The sequence below is a fragment of the Camelus dromedarius genome, chromosome 3 (assembly GCF_036321535.1).
Source record: "Camelus dromedarius isolate mCamDro1 chromosome 3, mCamDro1.pat, whole genome shotgun sequence".
Lineage (NCBI taxonomy): Eukaryota > Metazoa > Chordata > Mammalia > Artiodactyla > Camelidae > Camelus > Camelus dromedarius.
Window position 1 is genome coordinate 105,251,798 of NC_087438.1, and position 23,647 is coordinate 105,275,444.

Below are 23,647 nucleotides of genomic sequence, written 5' to 3' on the forward strand. Positions count from 1 at the left end.
GGAGAATTCAGACCCTGTTGATGAGTCCTGGAGCCAAACCAGGAGACCTTCCAGGCCTCATCCACCTCACTCCCAAGGCAGAGGACAGAATCCTCCTACTGAATGGCTAACCCCCACTCCATCAATAATCCACACCCTTCCATCACTGCTCCATGAAGCCCTGACTCTAAACAGAAGGAAAAGCCATCTGAGTCCCTTATTTCTATACTCCCTGTGACCTTAGCTCCAATCACTGCCCATGTCTGGGCCTCAGTTTCCTCCACCATGACAAGAGGACAGTATCTTACTTCCTGGTATATAATATGCCAGGTATGTAAGTTACAGCCGAGTCTTTGAAAGATATTTCTTGGATAAAAATATTTAAGTACTTTTCATCATAAATGCATTCAAAGTGCATTAAAAGTGGTTTGGAAGGAAAAACATATTGTTTACCTAAATGCATTGTTCCATGTACTGGAATCCAATAGAAAATCATATATTCTAGATATGCAGTAATAGTTTACTAACCTCAAAAAATACTATAGAAGTACATGGCTATAAAGAAATATTTTGTAAGTGAATCAGGACACATTACGGTAAAAAAATAAATTAAAACCTAAAATGTTGAGAGGGAATTTTAAACTCGGCAGTCATCGGTCTGTACCTCATGGGTTTGATAATTCTTTTATCTTGGCCAGATGTTTCTGTTCCCACGTGCTGCCACCAGGTGTCAGCATCACCCATTATTTTGTCTTTAGTAACAGTTCTGATATTTTAGGAGGAAAGGCAAGAGGAAGAGTTGTGTCTTTTATTCATTCTATATAGTAGCTCCCTTTTCACCAAGCTTAGTATGGGTCTAAAGGCTGTGTAGGGATGTACAAATATGATTATCAGTCCCCATTTCAGACAGGAAACTGAAACCAGAGAGAGAAGAGGATGCCTGAGATCTTAGACCAGGAGTGAGCTGATTTAGGATTCAGAAGGCCTTTTTTTCAGCTAGAGCACAAGGTTGTCCAGGCACCCTGTCCCTGGGGTGCAGACCCATGCACCTAGACTTGCATCCCCCAGGGCTACTGGGAGGTCACACCTCTGGTCTCCCCCTCCTAGGTTATCTGAATGTGCTGGTGAACCATAGCTGGAAGGAACGCTGGTGCCGCCTAAAGCGCAACACCCTGTATTTCCATAAGGACCGCACAGACCTGCGGACCCACGTGAACGCCATTGCCCTCCGTGGCTGTGAGGTGGCCCCAGGCTTTGGGCCCAGACACCCATTTGCCTTCAGGATCCTGCGCAACCGGCAGGAGGTTGCCATCTTGGAGGTGAGAGGAGAAAATCCTTGTTGTTCCTAGCTGAGAGGAGCTCTGGCCTGGGCACTGGCTTTTGTCCTGGGGACCTTGCTACTGACATTACAGGGACTAAACTACCAAAAATAAATGTGACTTACAGAGTCATTATTTCCTTAAATTTAAGAACTGAGAGTGGCAGTAAGTACTGGGCAAAGAAAATAAGACCAAGAGGTTGGGTCTTAGTTCAGGAAAAGACCAAGAGCCCATTGATCCTCTGTGGAGCTTTGAACAAAGCATGTGGCTGCTCTGCCTTCAGTTTCCTTATCTGGAATGTGAGGGGGTAGTTATTTAAGTTTTAATAAAAAGTAAATTTTTTTTAAAATTCAGAGAATACCTAAATTTTGTTTTCACATACAAATGGTCAGGAAGACTCTGAGGATAGTGACACTATGTGTCTTAGAGAGGTGGTCAGGGAGGGCTTCTCTGAGGAGGTGGCGTTAAGAGCAGAGACCTAAACAGAAGGAAGGTGGGAGCCACTTAGGTTTCTGGATGCATGTTCCAGTCTTGCTCCTCTTGGATCCCTAAGTATTGGGTACATAACTGATACTATATGAATATGGGTTTGGTTGAAGTGAGCGGGTAGCCAGAGTCCCTGATGGTGCCAGCGTGAACTCGGCTTGTGCCTCCTCTCCCCCAGGCTAGCTGTTCAGAGGACATGGGCCGCTGGCTGGGGCTGCTGCTGGTGGAGATGGGTTCCAAAGTCACTCCCGAAGCTCTGCACTATGACTACGTGGATGTGGAGACCTTAACCAGCATCGTCAGTGCGGGGCGCAACTCCTTCCTGTAAGGGCTGCACCCCACGGTCCACAGCCACCCACAACCTTTCCTGTCTCGGGTCCCTCTCAGAGGCGGAGTCCAGCCTTGGGACTCGGAGAGGAGGGAGGAAGGGCTGAGGAAGGCTGCTTCCTCCAGAAGTCAGAGTGGGTGCCTTCCTCTCCCAGCAGGCAGGAGTGAGCTGGCTAAAGAGGTAGCCCAGGGTTGGGGGATGCTATGGATGGAATGAGCCAGAAAGGACAAGCCCTTTTGCACAGTGACCTGGGCTCTTAGGTTCCCATACCCTTGAGCCTGTGGCCAGGCTGGTATGCGGGGTCTGCTATTAGAAGTGCCAGATTCGAATCACAGCTCTATCACAACCAACAGCTTGCGCTTTTGTTTGCCAGCGTGAGTCCTGTGTTCATATTTACAGAATGGAGGCAATGGCTAACCTGCTTCCCGGGTTGTTGTAAGAATCCTGTGGGTCCCTGCCTATGAAGCCCTTAACACAGCAATGGCCCAGTGCTGCCTGGCATGGTTGCTATCACTAACCTTCTGATCTCCATTATAAGCTGCTGCCAGAGTCAAATGAGAGAGTGGAGAGGAAAGCACTGCAAAGTGTCATTGTCACCATCATCATCATCCCTTGTATTTTCTAGATATGCAAGATCCTGCCAGGATCAGTGGCCTGAGCCCCGAGTCTATGATGATGTTCCTTATGAGAAGATGCAGGTATGGTCCCTTGGGACTTCGGGAATGTAGCAAAGGTCACTTGTTAGTTCTCCCTCTCCCTCACTTCTTTTTTCCTTTGCCTCAGAGATCATTTTTCATTTAACCAGCAGCTAGAAGATGGGGGAGAAGGGGCCTCCTTGCCATAGACCGTGGCTCAGGAGGAGGAATCCCCGGTATGAGAGGCTGGGCAGTGCAGTGGAAAGATCCCCTGACCAAGAAGAAGAAGGGCTCTGCAAGCTGTAAAGGGGAGGGCTGTCCACCTTTTTGCCACTCTTTGAACCAACACTGCTGAATCAGTGCTATCTCAGGGGAATGATAACTGGGTGGCTGCCCCCTCAGGCCTTTACCTGGTGGCATCCACACTCTGGGCTTCAGCAACCAGGACAGTCTCCCTGTCTTGCTCACTAAACCAAGGAGATGCCAGTTTACTAATTTACAGTGAGGCTTCTGTAGCCATCACACATCCCATACAGCAGGTAGCATGCCCTGTGTCTTCTCCTCCCACAGAAGAGCTAGAAGACCACATTCTTATCAGACGATGGAGGGTGGGTCAGGCCTCACAGGCTGAGGGGAGAGAGAAGGGCAATCAAGCTGCCAAGGAAATCAGATGTGTCTGTGGGCCAGGACCTCTGCCTCAGATAGTGCTGGATGACTCTCTGAGCTCTCACCTCTCACCTCCAGGACTCCCTGTGCTAGAAGCTTCTTCAGCCATCCTTTTGTTTACATGGTCCTTCTTTAGACTCAGACAAACCACCAGATGTAGCATGAGATTTTTCTCAGCTGCAGAGTTTAGTAGCGAGAAAGCTTAGTGCTTAAGGACATGAACTTTGTACTCAGGGCTGAGTCCAAGTTACCTTGGGGTTCACTTCTCTGGTCCTCACTTCCTGGCTCCACGTGGATATGATAAAACCTATTTGACAGGACTATTGCAAGAACCAAGTGAAATACTTTATGGAAAGAACTAAGCACAGTACCTAGACATTGGAAGGTCTTATACAGAGGAGTAAACGGTACTGCTGTTATCAATATCATTATATTACATTATTATCATATTCCACTCATGGTTTCCCGAGTTTGACAAGATTTTGAGTGTTCTCAGTATTCTTCATGCACAAATACAGAGCCAGTTTATTAAGTTATGTCACTTCTACCATTGGCTGATCTCATCCATGACTTTTTTTTTTAACTAAAGACTCTATATTAGCAATTCCGAAAATCTGAAGGCTATGTCCAAATGATGTGAGGACAAAAATATCTATGATAAATCAAATATGGTCACCCACAGTCTCTTGAATTCAACCTCCTAATCTTCCTCTCAGCAGAAATTCCAGTTTAGGGATGCCTTCTGCTGCCCCCCTCAGGAAGGTATGAGTTTCAAATGATACACTACTAATGCATGTGGTTTATACACTGCTGAGGGTGCACATCTCAAAATGTAAGGCCAAGATCTCAGAGGCTGCACAGCACTCAGCCACCAAGTGTGCACCAGAAGGCACCTGCACTGACCCTGAGCCCGCCTGCACTTCAGCTTCTCCCCTCATCTCCCGCCCAGGACGAGGAGACTGAGCGTCCCTCTGGAGCCCAGGTCAAGCGCCACGCCTCGTCCTGCAGTGAGAAGTCCCATCGGGTGGACCCGCAGGTCAAAGTCAAGCGCCATGCCTCCAGTGAGTTCTCTGTGAAGGGAGGAAGGGAGGGAAACACTTCAAGGTGGCCGGGGAGGGTAGGGGGCTGTCTCAAAATCAGAGCCCTCCAGGGCTCAGGCGTGTAAATAAATGAGTGAAGAGAGGTGTCAGAAAATACTCTACCATAAAAAATAATAACAGCACAAGCAGAGTGATAAGGGGCAGCTGGCAGGTGGCCTTAGAGGGGAAAGACCGGAAATGGGTTGGGGGACGCTGCAGTAAAGTGGAGTGCTCAGACCCCAGCTCTACGACAGCCACTACTCGGCTCCAGCTGAGGCCCCTATGCAGCGGAGCCAGCCCAGATTTGCCAATTATTCAAAATGGACCAGAAAGCTAGACTTTTATGTGAAATCTACTTGTTTTTTAATATCAGCAACTATTTTTTATAAATTTAACAATACATAAAGCCATACATATATACATGCACAGCTCTCCTGTGTCCCAGCCCAAGCTCTGCCTTGCACCCCACAGCTTACTGAATTGCCTGTTTGCCACACTGCTCAGTCATGACTAAGTATGCCAGACAACCCTACAGTAAATTCTCTTTGGTTCCCAACAATAACTTCTACTCCTGTATGATTTATCTTTATGATCAAGCCAGCTTCCTGTAGGACAGCATGTTCCAAGAGTCTTTTATTTGTTGCTTTAACTTTCTTCCCCCACACCTGAACAAAGTTCTAGTCTTTGCTTTTGAAGATTTATTTTTTAAAATACTTTTCTTTATAATATCTCCATTTCATTAGAATAGATAATCTCTTCTAGGATTCCTCACTTGGTCACTAAATTGCTATGTAACTTTGGAAAAGTCCCCTCCCCTCTCTGGCTCTGAATTTCCCCTCTGAACAATTAGAGGGTTGTTGTGTAACATTCCTTCCTCTCTGTGCTCATGGACACTGGAAATACAGGGCCTTATGGAAAGCGCCTTTTCAGAACTGGAAACTAAATCGAAATAAGCATGTAAAATTAAAGAAATTACAAAATATTAAAAAGAAAAAAAAACCCTAACAACAAAGATGACAAAAACAGACTCTTCAACTCAAATCTTACACCAAAGCCCAGTTTATAAGAGAGAGAAAAGCAGAGCTGCTTTGGCTGCAGTCAGGAGGCCCACTTGGCCTAACTTTGGCCCCACACAGTTGTAGTCTGTGACCCACCACTATGGAATCATTGGCTCCTTACAGACAGATGGATCTAGTCCAACGTTTTTCAGATGAAGAAACTGAAGAACAGAACAGAAGAGTCTTACCAGAGATCATGTATTAATTACCTACTGCTACATAACATATTATCCAAAGTTTAATAGCTCAAATAGTAAGTTTGTGTTCTGTCACAGTCTCCGTGGGTCAGGAATCCTGGAGCAGCTTAGTTAGGCAGTTCTGGCTTACGGTCTCTCGTGAGGTCTCAGTCAAGATGTCAGCTGGTCACGTGAAGTCATCTGAAGGCTGAATATATTGGAGGATCTGCTTCCAAGATGGCTCACTTGCACGCCTGGCAAGTTTGTGCTGCCTTTTGTACAGAGGCCTCAGTTCTTTGTCATGGGGACTTCACCACTGGGCTGCCTGTCCTCATGACAAGACAGCTGGCTTCCCCCAGAGCAAGTGACCCAGGAAGGTGGCACAGGGCAGAAGCTGCAATGTTTTCGTGAACTAGCTTTTGTGATCATCTCTGCCATAACCTAATGGTTATACAGGTCAGCCCTATCGAGTGTGGGAGGGGACTGCACGAGGACATGAATACAAGAAAACAGAAATCATGGGAACCAAGGGGATTACTGAGAAAAGCGGTTGCATGATAAGCTCCACTGACCCATTTCCCAGAAAAACAACCATAATTGGTGAAAGTTACTAAATGAAACAGTCATTTAAAATCTCTAGAAACTGTCCTAAAGGCATATAGCAAATGAAGATTTATTCCAGAAAATTTACTAAATCTCAGTAAAAAAAAAAACAAAACAGTGAGAGTTTGTAGTGTTGGAGCCACAACCCACTCCTTTACCCTTTTCCCAGCTCAGTGTGACAGACTCTTTACTCTAGGCAGGTGTGGACAGGAAATTGGGGTTCTCTCTTCCTAGTTCCCAGTCAAGATCTGCAGCATCTCCCCAGTAAGAGCTGTCACCAGCATTTCTCATCATCCCCAACTATGTGTTACAGATGCTAAATTCCAGGTGAGTGAAGCCCAGAAGTAGGAAGCTCCCTTCACTATCCAGACCCCACTCATAGGGCAGAGGCTTGACCCCAGGTAGGGAAGGCCAAGGATATGGGAGCCAACTGCCCTCACCCCAGCTCACTTATAAGGCAGGTGTTCCACAGTGGGAGAGTCAAGCTAAGATGAGAGGTTACTTTCCCCACCCAGCATCCTGCTCATAAAACAGAGGTGTCACGCCAAGGGAAGCAGGCCATTGTTCCTATCCCTAGATTCAGAACAGTGACTCAGAGATTTTGCCTAGGGTGAAAGGCAGGTCATAAAAACAAAGAATTTCAAAGCTCTCCTTCAAAAGAATTGACTTTAGTTGGAACAGAATGTAGAGCAAATGATGATCCAGGACATTGTCAAAAACAATAGAGCAATCAGCTGACAATTAGCGGAGCCTAACACCTCGGTGTGATTAAGTTGCCAGTAAAGTCAGGCAACTTAACAGAAAGATCAGAAAGAGAACCAGAGAGAGCCCTGCTAAGACCACTGTTCTCCCAGGGTGACCGTGCACATGCCCAAGGCTCTACCCGCTGACACTCAACATCAAAGGATTCAGCTGCAGTGAGAAATGTACTTCACTAAAAGAGCCAGCTAAGCCACTAAACAAACAAATAACCTGCTGGGGGTCGGCGATCAGTATATCCAGAGATGCTACAGTATATTATCTAAAATGTCCGATTTTCACAAAAAAAAATTATGACACATGCAAGGAAGTAGGAAAGTGTTACCCATGCAGAGGGAAAAAAGCAGGTAACAGAAACTGCCTGTGAGAGGGCCCACATGTAGAATTTAACAAAGACTTCAAAGCATCCTTTGTAAATATGTTCAAAGAACTAAGGTAAACCATGTTTAAAGAAGTAAAGGAAGGAACTGAAAGTGAAGAAGTAAAACTGTCACTGTCTGCAGAAAACATGATACTAGACATATATAATTCTAAAGACACCAAAAAACTATTAGAGCTCATCAATGAATTTGGTAAATTTGCAGGATACAAAATAATATAGAGAAATCTGTTACATTTCTATACACCAACAATGAACTATCAGAAACAGAAATTAAGAAAACAATCCCATTTAGAATCACATTTAAAAAGAATAAAATACCTGGGAATAAATCTAACTAAGGAGGTAAAAGGTCTATATGCTGAAAACTGTAAGATGCTGATTAAAGAAATTGAAGATGACACAAATAGATGGAAAGATACACCATGTTCTTGGACTGGAAGAATCAATATTGTTAAAATGACCATACTGCTCAAGGCAATCTACAGATTCAGTGCTATCCTTATCAAAACACCAGTGACATTCTTCACAGAACTAGAACAAATAATTCTAAAATTTGTACAGAAATACAAAAGACCCCAAATAGCCAAAACAATCTTGAGAAAGAACAGAGCTGGAGGAATCACACTCTCTGACTTCAAAGCTAGTCATCAAAACAGTATGGTACTGGCATAAAAACAGACACATAGATCAATGGAATGTGACAGAAGCCCAGAAATAAACCCATGCACTTACAGTCAATTAACCTATAACAAAGGAGGCAAGAATATACAATGGAGAAAAGACAGTCTCTTCAGCAAGTGATGTTGGGAAAACCGGACCGCTTACAGGTAAAAGAATGAAGTTAGAACATTCTCTGACACCATATACAAAACTAAGCTCAAAATGGATTAAAGACCTAAATGTAAGACTGGATATTCTAAAATTCCTAGAGGAAAATATAGGCAGAACACTCTGACATAAATTAAACCAATATTTTTTTGGATCCCCCTCCTAAAGTAAAGGAAATAAAAGCAAAAATAAACAAATAGGACCTAATTAAACTTAAAAGCTTTCGCATAGCAAAGGAAACCATCAACATAACAAAAAGACAACCTACTTGCAAATGGGTGAAACTATTTGCAAATTATACAACTGATAAGGATTAATATCCAACATACACAAATAGCTCATACAACTCAACATCAAAAATACACACAACTCGACTGAAAAATGGGCAGAAGAACTAAAGAGATATTTTTCCAAACAGGAAGTGCAGATGGCCAACAGGCACATGAAAAGATGCTCAACATCGCTAATCATCAGGGAAATGCAAATCAAAGTCCCAATAAGATACCTCATACCTGTGAGAATGGCTATTACCAAAGTCTACAAATAACAAATGCTGGCAAGGATGTGAACAAAAGGGAACCCTCATGCACTGGTGGGAACGTAAATTGGTGCAGCCACTGTAGACAATAGTATGGAAGTTTCTCAAAAAAATTAAAAATAGAACTACCATATGACCCAGCAATTCCACTCCTGCGTATATATCTGAAAAAAAAAACAAAAACACTAATTTGAAAAGATACATGCACCCTAATGTTCACAGAAGCATTATTTGTAATTGCCAAGAGATGGAAACAACCTAAGTTAACAGATGAATGGATAAAGATGAAAATATATATAATGGAATACTATTCAGCCATTAAAAAGGAACAAAATCTTGCCATTTGCAGCAAAATGGTGCACATTATGCTAAGTGAAGTAAGACAGGCTCAAGGGTGTACTGTACAATGCAGGGGACATAGGCAATATTTTGTAGTAACTGTAAATGGAAAGTAACCTTTAAAAATTGTATAAAAATTTTAAAATCTTTAAATAAAAAATAAAGAAGTTAAAATTTTTTTAATTTTAAAAACATAAAAAGAATAAGATACCTAGGAATAAATCTAAGGAGGTAAAAACTCAGAAGACTATAAGACACCGATGAAAGAAATTGAAGATGACACAAGCAGATGAAAAGATATACCATATTCTTGGATTGGAAGAATTAATAGCGAATAAAATGACCATACTACCCAAGACAATCTACAGATTCAGTGCAATCCCTATTAAAATACCAATGGCATTTTTTACAGAACTAGAAAAAATAACTCTAAAATGTGTACCGAAACACAATTTAAAAATAGGCATAGGACCATAGACATTTTTCCAAAGAAGACTTACAGATGGCCAACAGGCACATGATAAGATGCTCAACATCACTAATCATCACGGAAGTGCAAATCAAAACCACAATAAGGTATCACCTTACATCTGTCAGAATGGCTATTATCAAAAAGACGACAATTAACAAGTATTGGTGACGACGTGGAAAAAAGGGAACTCTTATGCACTGTTGGTGGGAGTGTAAATTAGAGGTTCCACAAACATAGAACTACCATAACACCCAGCAATTCTACTTCTGGGTATGTACCCAAAGAAAATGAAAACACCGATATATGTTCTATGTTCATTGCCGCATTATTTACAATAACTAAATATGGAAGCAACCTAAATGCCCATCAATAGATGAGTGGATAAAGAATATAACATATACACACATCACATATTCACATAATGGAATATTACTCAGCCATTAAAAAGAATGAAATCTTGCCATTTGTGACAACATAGATAGATTTAGAGGGTATTATGCTAAGTGAAATAAGTCAAGAGAAAGACAAATACATATGATTTCACTTATATGTGGAATCTAAAAAACAAAACAAACAAACATGACAAAACAGAAACAGAGTCAAAGACACAGAGAACAAACAGGTGGTTGCCAGAGGGGAGGGAGTCAGGGGGAGGAGAGAGGTGAGGGAGATTAAGAGGTACAAACTTCCAGTTATAAAATGATTCATGGACATTAAATGTATAGTACAAGGAATATAGTTAATAATTATATAATATCTTTGTATGGTGACAGATGGTAACATGATAACTACATGGTGATCATTTTGAAATGTATAGAAACATCAAATTACTATGTTGTATACCAGGAACTAACACAGTATTATAGGTCAAATTTAGTTCAAAAACAAATTCATAGAAAAAGAGATCAGATTTGTGGTTACCAGAGGTAGGGGTGAGAGGAAGGGGATTGGATGAAAGTAGTCAAAAGGTACAAACTTTTAGTTATAAGATAAATAAGTACTAGGGATGTAATGTACAACATGATAAATATAATTAACACTGCTGTATGAGAGTTGTTAAGAGAGTAAATCCTTAGAGTTCTCATCACAAGGAAAAAAAAATTTTTTCTATTTCTTTAATTTTGTATCTAGACAAGATAATGGATGTTCACTAAACTTACTGCGATAATCATTTCATGATGTATGTAAGTCAAATCATTATGCAATGTACCTTAAACTCATACATGGCTATATGTCAATTATTATCTCAATTGAACTGGGAGGAAAAAAAAGTCTGAGAAATGTCACAGCCAAGAAGAGCCTAAGGAGACATGATGACTAAATGTAATGTGGCAGCCTAAGTGGGATTCTGCAACAGAAAAAGGACATTAGGTAAAACCTAAATAAATCTAATAAAGTATGAACTTCAGTTAATAAAAAAAAAAAAGTAAAGAAAGGCAAGATGACAACATCCTATCAAATGGCTTAACAGTACATTTGAAGTGGCAAAAGAATCAGTAAACCTGAAGATAGATCAATAGAGATTATGCATTCCAAAGAACAGAGAGAAAAAAAGAATGAAGAAAAATGAACAGAACCTCAGAGAAATATGAGATACCATTAAGTGCACTAACATATGCATAAAGAGAGTATTAGGAGAGAAGAAAGAGAAAGGAGCATAAAAATTTTAAAAGAAGTAATGGCTGAAAAGTTGCCAAATTTATTGAAATCATTAATTTCACAACAAGGAAGCTCAATCAAGTTCCAGGAGGATAAAGGCACAGAGATCCACAAAAGACACATCATGCTCAAAATGCTAAAGCCAAAGACAAGGAGAAGATCTTGAAACCAGAAGAGAAAATGAATTCATCACTTACAAAGGATCCCCAATAACATTAACAGCTGACTTCTCAGCAGACACAATGGAGGGCTCCCCCTAAAATCACCTAGATTATTCAGCAATAAAAAGGAAAGAAGTACTGATACATAACTACATTTGTGCATTAGTTACCTTACTAACTTGGACATTAAATATTCCTTTTTTTTCCTTACTATGGAGGCCCAGATTTTTCTGGAAGGTACTTGGGCAGTTCTGAAACAAACATTTTATCCCTAATACTATGAGGCCCACAGAACTTACCGATTAGAAAAAACGTAGTTTGCTTCTTTACCACCATTTGAGTGACTCAAGCACTAACGGGTTGGGTGTGAGATAAGCTGCTCTCCGTGGTGCTGACACATCAACGAGGATCAGGGCGGTGGCTCCCAAAGGTGAGTTTACTTGCTGTTTCGGTCCCAGAGGCAATTTTCACTCATCTGCAATAAATGAGAAAAATAAGCACAGTGCATGAAGTTTTTCATAAAGTTAATTCTATTCAATATAAATGACATTCATTCTGTTTGTGTTCAAGCCAGGATGTTAAAATATTATTTTTTATAAATACTGGGAATAATAGATGGTAGTTGGTAGTTTTAAGGTCCTTATCTGATACAGTATAATAATGCTGACAATCCTTTGTTGGTCTCTCTACTTATTTTTATTTTACCAGTCTACAAAATCCAAAAGTCTGGGTGCCAGCTCCCTTGGGATACCATTGTGTATCTGGGAAGTAGAAGGAGCCATGGATCCCATTCTCTGCGTTCCATGTTTTATTTACAATGAGGCTTGAATTGCAGGGTAGTTGTGGCAGGAACTGACTTTCGGCATAGGTAATAGATGACCATTGCAATCCCCACAGAGCTGGAGAGACAAGACCCCCAATTATCAGCAAACCGTGGGAATTGCTCCACACCCCACTTACAGAGGACTACATGTAGTTGCCTGTAGCAGAAAAATAATAATAATAATAATAATAATAATAATGATAATAATGATAATGATAATGATAATAATAATAATAAAATAAAACTTTCACAGAGAGGTTGTACTCTGGCCTTGCCCAAGCAAGAGCAGTATTGCACAGCACGGACCCTGGAGCTCAGACCTGGTCTCTACCATCATTAGCAGTGAGACCTAACCTCTCTGTGTCAGATACGTCAAGATAAAGTAGAGATATTAATAGTAAGTTTTTGTGAGGATTAAATAGAAATGCATATAAATGGCCTAGCATATAGTAAATGGCTGATACATTTTTGCCATAACCATGTCCTGTCACTGTCCACTATAGAATAGAGCCTACAGTACACTTCTAGGTTCCTCTCTTTCCACTGATCTCTCAGTAATAAAATGAGCAATGCCTAACTTTTGCCCCAAGTCTGAGTTATATGTAGCTGTCTCTTTGTCTTATGTATAATAGAGTTAACTATAAAAATGCCCTTTTAAAACTAAAGAGTGTGTGCATCAAAAATTTTGTTTTACATTATATCTAATATCTATCAAGTACTGACTATTTGCCAAGTACCATACTAGGTACTTTTCATGTCTGTCTCTTAGTCCTTTTCACAATGCCAAGAGGTAAATTTGACCAATACCCATACTTACAAGCAAGGAAACTAAAGCGTAGGCGAAGGCACGAAAACACCACATCTGCTTTGCCTGATGTCAAACAACCAGCAAAGGGCAAAAGAAAACAGACTGTCTGGTTGTAAAGCCCTTGTTCCTCATCCCCCTGCTCTACTGCCTCCCTTTGGCTCCCTGTCCCCTTTCCCTCACACTAAACATATCTAGGGGCATAGATCTAAATATTGCTGTTTTATAGATGGAGAGATTGAGAGAGAAGCTACCACCACCCAATACCTTCACAGGGGTCAGAACTGAGGGCCTTTTCTTGCCTCATCTCTGCAGGTGCCCATCAGTATAAGTACGGTAAGAACCGAGCTGAGGAGGATGCCAGGAGGTACCTGATAGAAAAAGAGAAGCTGGAGAAAGAGAAAGAGACAATCCGGACAGAGCTGATGGCACTGCGACAGGAAAAAAGGGAACTAAAGGAGGCCATTCGGAACAGCCCAGGTACCTATGTGGGTGTGGTCCTGAGCACATGGAGGGGGGGCCTCAGCCTTGACACCTCCCCTTGCACCAGCCACCTGGTTTCTTACCAGGAACAGGTAGGCTTCTCCCCGCCTTTTCTTCCCCCCACCTCCTCTCTCCCCCTCCTCTCCCTCCTCCTCCTCCTCCTCTCTCCTGACTAATGGAAGTACCACCAATTTAATAAATGCTTTTAGAGTGAGGGGATGAAAAAGCAACACAAATGTGTACACTTAATGTGGTAAAATAAGATCTGATCATAGAAATGTTAAAATGTGAAAAACAGAGTGTACCTTACAATTAAGGAAATAAGACATATCCTTTTGAACTCCACATTAACTCACTCATTCACAAATACATGCTAAGCATCCAAGTGTGTGAGACATTAGGCTAGGTACTGGGAGTGATGGACAGTGACACTTCGCCAGGATCCTCTTCTGAAACCCAAGGCCATGGCCTCTGCAGGCCCTGCCTGCCCTGGGCTCCTCTGCACCCCACTTTCCTGCCAGGTTTCTGTTGAATTTTCTCTATAGCTGCAGTTCAGCACCCTTTCAGACTGAGGTTTCTGAACATCTGGAGGGAATAGAGGTCTTCTCCTTATATAGAATATGTCCAGGGTCATACAGCCTCATGAGAATCGGATGGAACCTATGGAGGGTTTCCTAAGGGAGAAAATCCCCACAGTTCACAATGTTGCAAGCAATTTTAGGAGCTCATGTGCTCCTGGAGCCATAGATTGCCCAGGAATACATGAGTCTCAGACTGAGAAATTCTGGCTTAAAGATTTGTTATGTGTGTCTAGGAACTAGAATCAATGGGAAGAAGGCACAAAAATGCAGTTTGGTTTCAATATGAAGAACTATGAGTCAGAACCAGGATTTGGACCAGAATGACTTGACTGTCCAACTTGTCCTGCTCAATTTTTTTCTATTGCATATCACTTTTTAACATATTATTTATTTACTGCATTGTTCTCTGTCTGTCTCATGCACGCGCACGTGCGCGCAAACACACACACACACACAAATTATAAGCTCCAAAAGGGCAAAGATCTTTGCCTATTTTGTTCACTGATATATCCCAAGGGCACAGAACAGTGCCTGGTACGTAGTAAGCACTCAATAAATATTTACTGAATGAATGAATGAACAAACAAGTGAATGAACAAATGAATTTTTAAAACCCACCATTGCTAGAAAAACCTCCAGTGCAGCTTCCCTCAGGGCAAACAATGGAACTGATTTTTAAACCTGGTAAGATCCAACACAGCTCTTGGCACAAAGGTCCTAACATAGTTTTGTTGGCTTAAACTGAATAAGCAGCTAAATCCTAGTAGGAGTCTATGATCAATGTAAAGCCCTGTGTCATGATTCTTTGTTAAAAGAGAAACCGAACTCAAATTGGCTTAGAAATGAAAAGAAAAACGTAATGGGAAACTTGAGTGATCAGTGACAGCAAGGCCTTTTCTAGTTCTTGCTTCTGCCTTCCCCTACACTGGTTTCATTCTATGTCCCTCGTGGTGGTATAAAGGCTACACAACTCTAGCCCTCATCCAATCCATGCAGCCACCCCAGCAGAGAGGCTTCTCTTCCCAAAGGCCCCCCAAAACACTTCAAGATTCACTCTGATTAGACCAGCTTTGATCCCTAAACCAATCACTGTGACCAGAAAAGGAGATATAATTATGAGCCAGGGTCTAAGTTATGTGCCAACCCTTTAACTAGGAGTGAGGTCAGCCCCATTCAAACTGTAAGGAATGAGAACGGAATGGGGAAATGGATACTGGGCAGGTAAAAACCACACAACGTAGCATGGAGCTAGAACCCCAGGCCCAAAATCCATCCCTTCACCAAGACTGAGGCTGGAAAGGCCCTTGGGGAGGGCAGACTAGGGCCTGAGGTCCTGCCAAACTCCCTGATGCTTCCAGGCCAGGCTCAGCTATTTCTCATCAATGTCTTTGGACACAGGGGCAAAGTTAAAGGGTCTGGAGGAGGCCCTGGCCACCCTGGAAGCTCAGTGTCGGGCGAAGGAGGAGCGCCGGATTGACCTAGAGCTGCGGCTGGTGGCTGTGAAGGAGCGTTTGCAGCAGTCCCTGGCAGGGGGGCCAGCCCTGGGGCTCTCCGTGAACAGCAAGAACAAAAGTGGGGTGAGTCTACTCCCTCTGCACCAGGCGAGCTGCTCCTTAACTCCCTCATACACTACAGATCTTCATGATCACTGTTTGGGGTAGGAGTTATGCTATATACAGATGAGAAAGCTGAGGCCCACAAGGAGAGCAGACATGCCACAGGTGGCACAGCTATGAAGGGGACTCTTCAAGCTCTTCTCTGGCCTGTGTTCTCTCCACTGAAACACCAGCATTTGACTTTTTATCCTGAATATGATCTTAGAAGTGCCCTTGGAGCTATTGACAATAATAACAAACTTGTGTTGATCAATTACCTTAGGCCAGTACAGCATCTTAACCTGTATTATCTCACACAATCTTCACAGGTCTGTGACATAGTATTATGTGTGCTCACCCCATTTGAGACTTTAAGGAAACTAAGGTTCAGATGTTGAATGTCTTGCTCAAGGTCACTCAGCTAAGTGGGAGACAAGATCCAAAGCCAGGAAGTCTGACTCCAGAGCCCTGCTTTAGCCACCAAGCACATGCCCTCTCCTAGGATCCCCAGTGTACCAGGCCATCCTCAGGGATTTGCTTCCACTACTTCTAATTTTCCCAGCAACTCTTCTTGAATAGGACATCCTCAGGGAGAACTTCACTGACCTGTCTTTATCAATATTTCAACCTCAGCATTACTGACACTTGAAACCAGTAATTCTTTTTTATAGGGACTATTATGTGCATTGCAGGATGTTTAGTGTCATTCCTAGCACCCATTTGATGCCAAATTCACTGATGCTTCAGGCCAGGCCCAGTTATGACAACCAAAAATGTCTCCAGAATTGCCAGATGTCTCCTGGAGGACAAAATCGCCCCCATCTGGGAACCAGTGGTCTAAATTACTGACAGTCCCATCTGTTATTCTGCCTCATAACATTAAGCACAATTTGTGTGTGAATATATGTATCTGTATACATGTATATAAAATATATTCATGTCCTTACTTACCTGCCTCCCCCACTAGATTGTATTTTTACTAAGAACTGGACTGTGTCTGTTTTGTTTATCATTATACACCTGGTTCTTCAGTCTGAAATAGAGTAGGAGTGCAATAAATGTCTGTCAAATGAATACATGTTATACCTGCTTTCAGACAAGGAAATTGAGACTCAGATGAAATAACTAGTCCAATAAGTGTGAGTTGTCACTGGGAACAGTATTCCTATTGTTGTCTGAGGTCACACCACACCTCATGACTCTGAAGTCAGAGAAGTTTCTTCCACCCCTACACTTCCTCTCTGTGGAGCATTTCCAATCTCAATTAGAGATGAAGAGTTTAAGGGCCAGGGAAAAAACAACTTCCCAAAGTCACAGAGGGCTGGTGGGAGTTAGAAGTGGTTTGCTCATCCAAGCTGCTTTCTCCCACCAGTATGCCCCGATATTCACATTCCAGGCTTTTCCCTCCACTTTTGATCCTTATGATGGCTTTTGGAGACAAATAGTCTTCTCTAAATTCTCTGCAGGCTTAACTCTAAGTATGTCACTAAAGGAATTACATCCAGTAAGGTACTAAGCAAACACTGGGAAAATACAGGGGGTAAAGGCAGTGTAGAAAATGCAAAGGAATATAGGAGAGAAGTTAAGAGACAGGACTGTGGGTTTTGAATCCCAGCTTTCCCACTCACCAACTGTATGGCCTTGAGCAGTGACCTGATCTCATTTTCCTTATCTGTAAAATAGGATGACTAACAATAGCACCTGCTTTATAGGCTTCAAAAGGCTAAATTAGCTAATCTATGCAGTGCTTGGTGTATAATGAGTGTTCAATAACTTTAATTTTAGTAATTTTTGTCATTATCTTTATTCCAAGGCCCTCAGGTATCTTCCACCCGTTTGATGCCAGAATGTTTGCATAGTACCTTCTACTTACATTCTTTTGCGGGCAGGCTGAGTGTAAGTAGCCAGCACTAGACCTCACCTATGTAACTATTCTTATCATCAACAGGAAACTGCAAATAAACCCCAGAACAACGCCCCAGAGCAACCTCTCCCTGTCAATTGTGTTTCTGAGCTGCGGAAGAGAAGCCCATCCATTGTAACCTCCAACCAAGGAAGGGTGCTACAAAAAGCCAAGGTACCCCGAAAGCTAAGCTTATCAAAATTCAGAGATCTGGCAGCCTGCCTTCTATGGAACCTCACCAAGAACCAAAAAATCAGCTAGTGAGAAAGGCAGAGAAATGCCAATATATCCAAATAGTAAAACTCACAAACTTTGCTCAGAGACGATTTGCTCAAATCTCATTTAGAACCTGTTTACTTTTTCTTAACACATAGTTCTAACAAGTTCTGGTTTCTGAGCCTGCAGACACTTGGGGCCAGCAGTGTTTCACAGCTTCTCGAATTTCAGAGAGACAATATGGTGCATATGCTATATATGATGAAAAACCCCAAATTCTCAGGAGGTACCCTGTAAGTGAACACGTTAATAATTCTACAGCAAGACGTGAATATTCACACCATGTGGAAGAAATAGATTACAAACAGCCTCCTATCAGTTCAGGTCAGGTTCTGTCACCAAATGAGTATGTGCCAAAACACTTGAGAAAAATTTTGGTTTCAGAGCTCTTTGCATTTCAGAATTGCAGATAAGAAAGTGTGGACCTAAAAATACAAATACCTGAGCATTAGGATATGAGACTAGAGAAGTAACTGGCCCAAGACCAGATCATCTAGATCAGATCAGACACTGGCAAACTTTTTCTGAAAAGAGTCAGATAGTAACTATTTGAGGCACTGTGGAACACATGGTCTCTTTCACAATGACTCAGCCTGGCCATCAGAGCAGGAAAGTAGCCATAGGCAATATGTAAATGAATGATGAACATGGCTGTATCCCAATAAAACTTTGTTTATGGACAGTGAGACTTAAATTTCATATAAATTTCAGGTGTTGTGAAAAATTATTATTTTTCCAAATATTTAAAAATCTAAAAACTGTTCTTAGCTGACAGGTCACACAAAAACATGTAGCAGGACAGATATGGCCCATGAACCGTAGTTTGCTTCTCCTTGATCCTTGTAGGCCATTGGAAGACCTTTGGATTTTGTTCTAACATAATGGAAGGTCAATGGCAAGTTTTGACCAAGGAATTTTTGGTCATGAATTACATTTTTAAAGGACCATCCTGGCTATGCTGAGAATGATAAGGGAATATGAGAGACCAGTAAGAAGCAGTAATCTTGGTAAGAGATTAGAAAGGTTTAGTAGAGGTGATAGGAAATAGCTGGCTTTGGAGGTAGAGCTGAAGGATTTGCTGATGAGGATGTGGAGGATGAGGAAAAGAAAGGATGACTTAGGTCACTTCCCTGAGCAACTACAGTCTAGATGGTGAAGACTCAAGAGGCACAGGTTGGGACTGGAGAATTCTCCCACCAAGAATTTTCTAAACATCACCTTCTAACCCGGTTCATACTATCCCCTCTGGGGCTGGCTGGAAACACCATAGATTGTATATGAGTAAAAAGCCATTCACTGTTGGCCATGACTTCATTGTTCATCTCAGGTGAACTCCTAGATGACCCCAGAAGGAACAGGGCCCTGTGAGCAGCCTGTCCTCACCCTTATTGTTAAACTGCCTTGCCTTCTCTCCTATCAGCCTCCTACACCAGTCACAGTGCTGGGGAATAGCACTGATGTGGTCTCCCCTCCCCAGCTCCTTCTGGACCTCAGTTTCCTTGTTTGAAAAAGACAAACTGTGGTGTTTGAGTCCCCTTAGAGGTGAGACCCAGTGTGGAGGTATGGCTTACCTGAGGCCAAAGAATGAGAGTAGATTAGGACCTATGACTCTCTAATCTGGCCATGGAGATCTTTAAATAATTAGGTGCAGTGGAATGGTTTTATCCTACAAGTCACAGTAGAATATTCAACAGACTGATTTTTTTCTGTCTTTCTCTACTTCAGGAATGGGAAATGAAGAAGACCTAGAAAGAAGATGAGGATTTCATCCAAAGGAAATATCACCTTGTCCATTCAAGAGAGAAATGCTTTTTCACAAGGAGACTTCGGAAGACTGGAAATAGCCCACACCCTCTGGGGCACCCAAAAGACCAGCCTTTATCGTCTGCATGATTATAGGGGACATGGGGAGGGAAGAAGTAGAAGAGAAGTGGGAAATGGAGGGCAACCTTGTAACTTTATGGAAGGTGGAAAAGGGGGTGGAGGAAGACAGAAATCTGCACAGTTGTAAAGGTTTTGTTAAATGTCTTTGCCTTCCTTTCTGAAGAAGAAATGAAAGCACATGTGAATAAGCCATTCCATCCCATTCTCAGCATCCCATTCCCAGTCCTTAGGGCAAAGGAGGGCAGAGCTGAGGCATCAGTGGTGCAGTGTAAAGAGACAAGACTTGATTATCCAATCACACTTGTGCCAAATGGATTCATGTTGGGCATTACTGATAACCTCTGGGCAAGATAAATAGGATAAAAAAAATCAATAGAATTATCTCCTGCATAAAAATGAACAAAAACTACAGAGATCATGTATATCCTACAATCATTCTTCATGATTACAGAATCCTCATGATACAGAATCCAGAATCCCAGATTTGGATGTTTTCAAGTCAGAGATCTGGCAAAAAGAGGTTAATTAGGCAGAGAGGTTCAGTAGCTGACATAATTTAAGCTCACAGTGGCACTAAGTGACAGGAGTATGGATTTCTAATGTCCACAGGATGCTACAGGCATTGTAGGGTAGGGTCATTTGCTGTCAATCAGGCCCCTTACTTAATTTATATGGCACTCAGGCTCAAGAAGCTATGGTTAGAAACCCAGGTGACACCCTTTATTTAGGTCTAAACCTTATCTTACACTTGAAGGCCCACCAGTCTGCCTTTCCATACCTGCTATCAAGAAAAACTATGACAGAGGATGGTGTCTCATTTCTGCCACAAGGGTGCTAAGCCTTTTACAAACACTTGGTATTTTTACAGGGGAACAAGGACCTCAAGTCCCAGGTAGTCTCCTTACTACTCACTGCTTTCTCAACACTGTAGGCACTTTATAGGTCTTTATCACCTTTCCCCCCAGTAAAGATAAAACCACTTAACTCTTGAGTTCAGAGGTTAGCTCAGGAAGAGAGAATGGAAATCCCAGCATAACCTCTGGACACTCTGCTAGAGGCTTCACATACTTTATTTACCTATGGCTATACATACTTGAGCCTCACTCAAACTTTATCGCCCTCTGAGGTAGTTGGAGATCAGAGCAAGTAGCATAACCTGACCAAAAGCACCCAGCTGCCAGTGGCAGAGCATAAGGTTTAGGGCTGATAAGCCCGGATCCACGCATGGCTGTTTGAGCCCTGCCTCTTCTACTTAACCAGCTGTGACTTTGGGAAAGTCGTTTGACTTCTCTGATTCTTGTTTTCCTTACTTGTGAAAACTAGGTTAACAATTGTACTTTTCTCCCAAGACTACAGGGGGAATTCAATGAGACAATACATTGGAAGCATCTTGCACAATGTCTGAGAAATAGGAAACGTTCAGCCAATAGAGTTTCTTCTTATTAGCTAGATAAGAAATGACTGACTCAAAATTCTGTTCCTTCCACTGAAGAAATGACTTTTACATAGTTATTACAACCACCAAAAGCTAAAAGGCAACCAATCTGTAACTGACAGCTTTCATCCAGATTCCACCTGAGTGTTTTCAGTGACAAAGGAGCTTACATAATCTGGATTGTCAGTGTTTTCTTAAAATGTGGATCCTGTAATGGTAACCAGCAATCTGATTGCATCCTCAGTGTGTGTCACATTCTTTCTCATGCAACTATTTTGAGGTGAAATGTCCTTTCCCATCAATAGATTTTGGATTCTTTGAGAGCGGGGACTCTTAGAAATTAAAAATTAACATTTACTAAGCACTCAACATGCATCAGGCACTGTGTTAGCCAGGGCCGGCTTCACAGGCATGCCACGTGTGCAGTCATGCAGGGTTCCGCACTTAGCAGGGCCCTATGCTTAGTTTAATGCTCTGCTGTTACCCTCCGAGTAATCTTGAACAAGGGGCTCCACATTTTCCTTTTGCCCTCTAAATTATATAGGTGATCCAGGGGCTAACTCACCACTTTTGCAGGTATTATCCCTTTAGTCTTCCCAAAACCCTGTGAGTTAGGTTCTCTTACCCCAGTTTTCACAGTTCAGGAAATGGAAGCCCAAAGAGGTTAAGTAGCTTGCCAAAGCCCAGTTAGGAAATGGTGGGGCTGGCACTTGAACACATGAAATCTGACCCTATAGCCCCCCTCCTTAGTTCCAAGGTTCTATTTTATTCATGTCTCCCCTCTCCCCTTGCTCTGCAGCATTCAGAAGCACACATGCACTTAATAGATGAATGAATGGATGCATATATGCAGCACATCTGCTGTTAAGTTAGCTAAGAGAAGTGTAAGCAAAATGGCAAAAGCACGGTTTGATTGTTTTTTCAAAGTTTTCAGGCTCATGGGTCTCAGCTGGGCTTGAAACTCCATCCTCTCCAGCACTGCCAAGTGTTCAGACTATCAGATTTCTAGTATCATCGGATCCTCAGTGGGGATCCTTGAGCAGGTTCACCAACCTCTCTGACCCTTAGTTTTCTCATATGTAAAAGAGAATCATAATTCCTCCTTAAACCATGTTACTCTTCTCCTAAAGCCAAAAAGAAACATAAGGTGTTGGTTACAACACATGTGAGCTGGGCCCTGGACAGAATATAAAGATGCAAAAGCCTCCAGCTCTGCCCTCATGGAACTCACAGACAAGCAGAGAGAACATCTGACCCAAATAGCTATACTACAAGTAAGCCACGTTATGGTGAAGATTCAGAATGATGAAAGCACACCTCCCATCCCTTAAAAAACTTTTTTTGATATTAGGGACTATTTAGTAAGTAGTCTGGCAACTCCATGTGCCCTCAACCCCAATTACCAGTCCATCCTCACATCCTGTCTACTTTCCCTACTATGCCTCTCTAAAATCCAGCCACTTTTTCCTATCTCCACTGACACCATCCAACTTCATTAATTCACTCCACAAACATTTTAGCACCTACTATGTAAACCTTTTGTTCGAGATGTCAGAAATCACAGCTGTGAACAAGACACCCTAATCCAAGTTCATACACTAGTTGGGAGAACAAACAAAAAGGAAGCAAAAAATAAAATACTAAGAGGGAAAGGAAAATGTGCTGAACAAACCTAAAATAGTATATTCTTTAAAAAGGGTGGTTACAAAGGTTTCTCTGTCGAGGTGACCCCAGGACAGAATACAGCCCTTCCTTGCAATGGACTAGTCCAATAGCTTGTCTCCCTACCCCTTTTCTTCGACCCAACAATCTCCTCCATACAGCAAAGTAATTCCTTAAACATGTAAAGGTTTTGTAACACGTTTCCATTGCAATCAGAATACGACTCCAAGTTCATTTAACAAAAAAAAAAAAAATTTAGCAACCACATTAGGGCACTGTTCATTTAGTGCGAAGAGACCAAAAAAAAAAAAAAAATCTCTGCCCTAATGGAGTTTACATGTGAGGGAAAATAAGAAAATACACAGCATTTTAAAACATAGTCAGAAAAAAAGAGGGAATTGGAGGGGAAAAGCCAGGAAGAGTGATGGGAGAGAAGAGGGTTGGGCTTCGATGTTTTTAACTCCTCACGTGAACTGACCCTGCCTAACCACCTTCTAGTGTTGCCTCTCCCCTGCCTCCAGTATTTCAGCTCCTTAACCGCAATACTTTCCGTCCCGACTTTGCAAATACTGTTTCCCTCTACCTGAACCACTTGCGTCCTCTTTACACCTACTTTACTCAGCTTTCAGTTCAAATATTATTTCCTTTGGGAAAACTACCCACACTCGGCCGCACCGTATTCTAGGCTTCCGCAGTACTATGCCCCTCACCTTTAAACACCGGTCATATTTTG

The 23,647-nt window shown here is 42.1% G+C and overlaps 1 protein-coding gene across 1 annotated transcript in view; it reads left to right on the plus strand.

Moving 5' to 3' along the window:
* The window catches only part of AFAP1L1 (actin filament associated protein 1 like 1), a 57,555-nt gene extending 37,549 nt beyond the window's left edge, over nucleotides 1-20,006 (plus strand). The window contains exons 12-19 of the mRNA XM_031449317.2: nucleotides 1,087-1,298; nucleotides 1,963-2,108; nucleotides 2,738-2,810; nucleotides 4,363-4,474; nucleotides 13,411-13,575; nucleotides 15,558-15,736; nucleotides 17,703-17,831; nucleotides 19,659-20,006. Coding sequence (XP_031305177.1) covers nucleotides 1,087-1,298; nucleotides 1,963-2,108; nucleotides 2,738-2,810; nucleotides 4,363-4,474; nucleotides 13,411-13,575; nucleotides 15,558-15,736; nucleotides 17,703-17,831; nucleotides 19,659-19,682 — 1,040 coding nt within the window. The 3' untranslated portion in view covers nucleotides 19,683-20,006. The remainder of the gene's footprint in view (nucleotides 1-1,086; nucleotides 1,299-1,962; nucleotides 2,109-2,737; nucleotides 2,811-4,362; nucleotides 4,475-13,410; nucleotides 13,576-15,557; nucleotides 15,737-17,702; nucleotides 17,832-19,658) is intronic.
* Nucleotides 20,007-23,647: the final 3,641 nt, after the last annotated feature.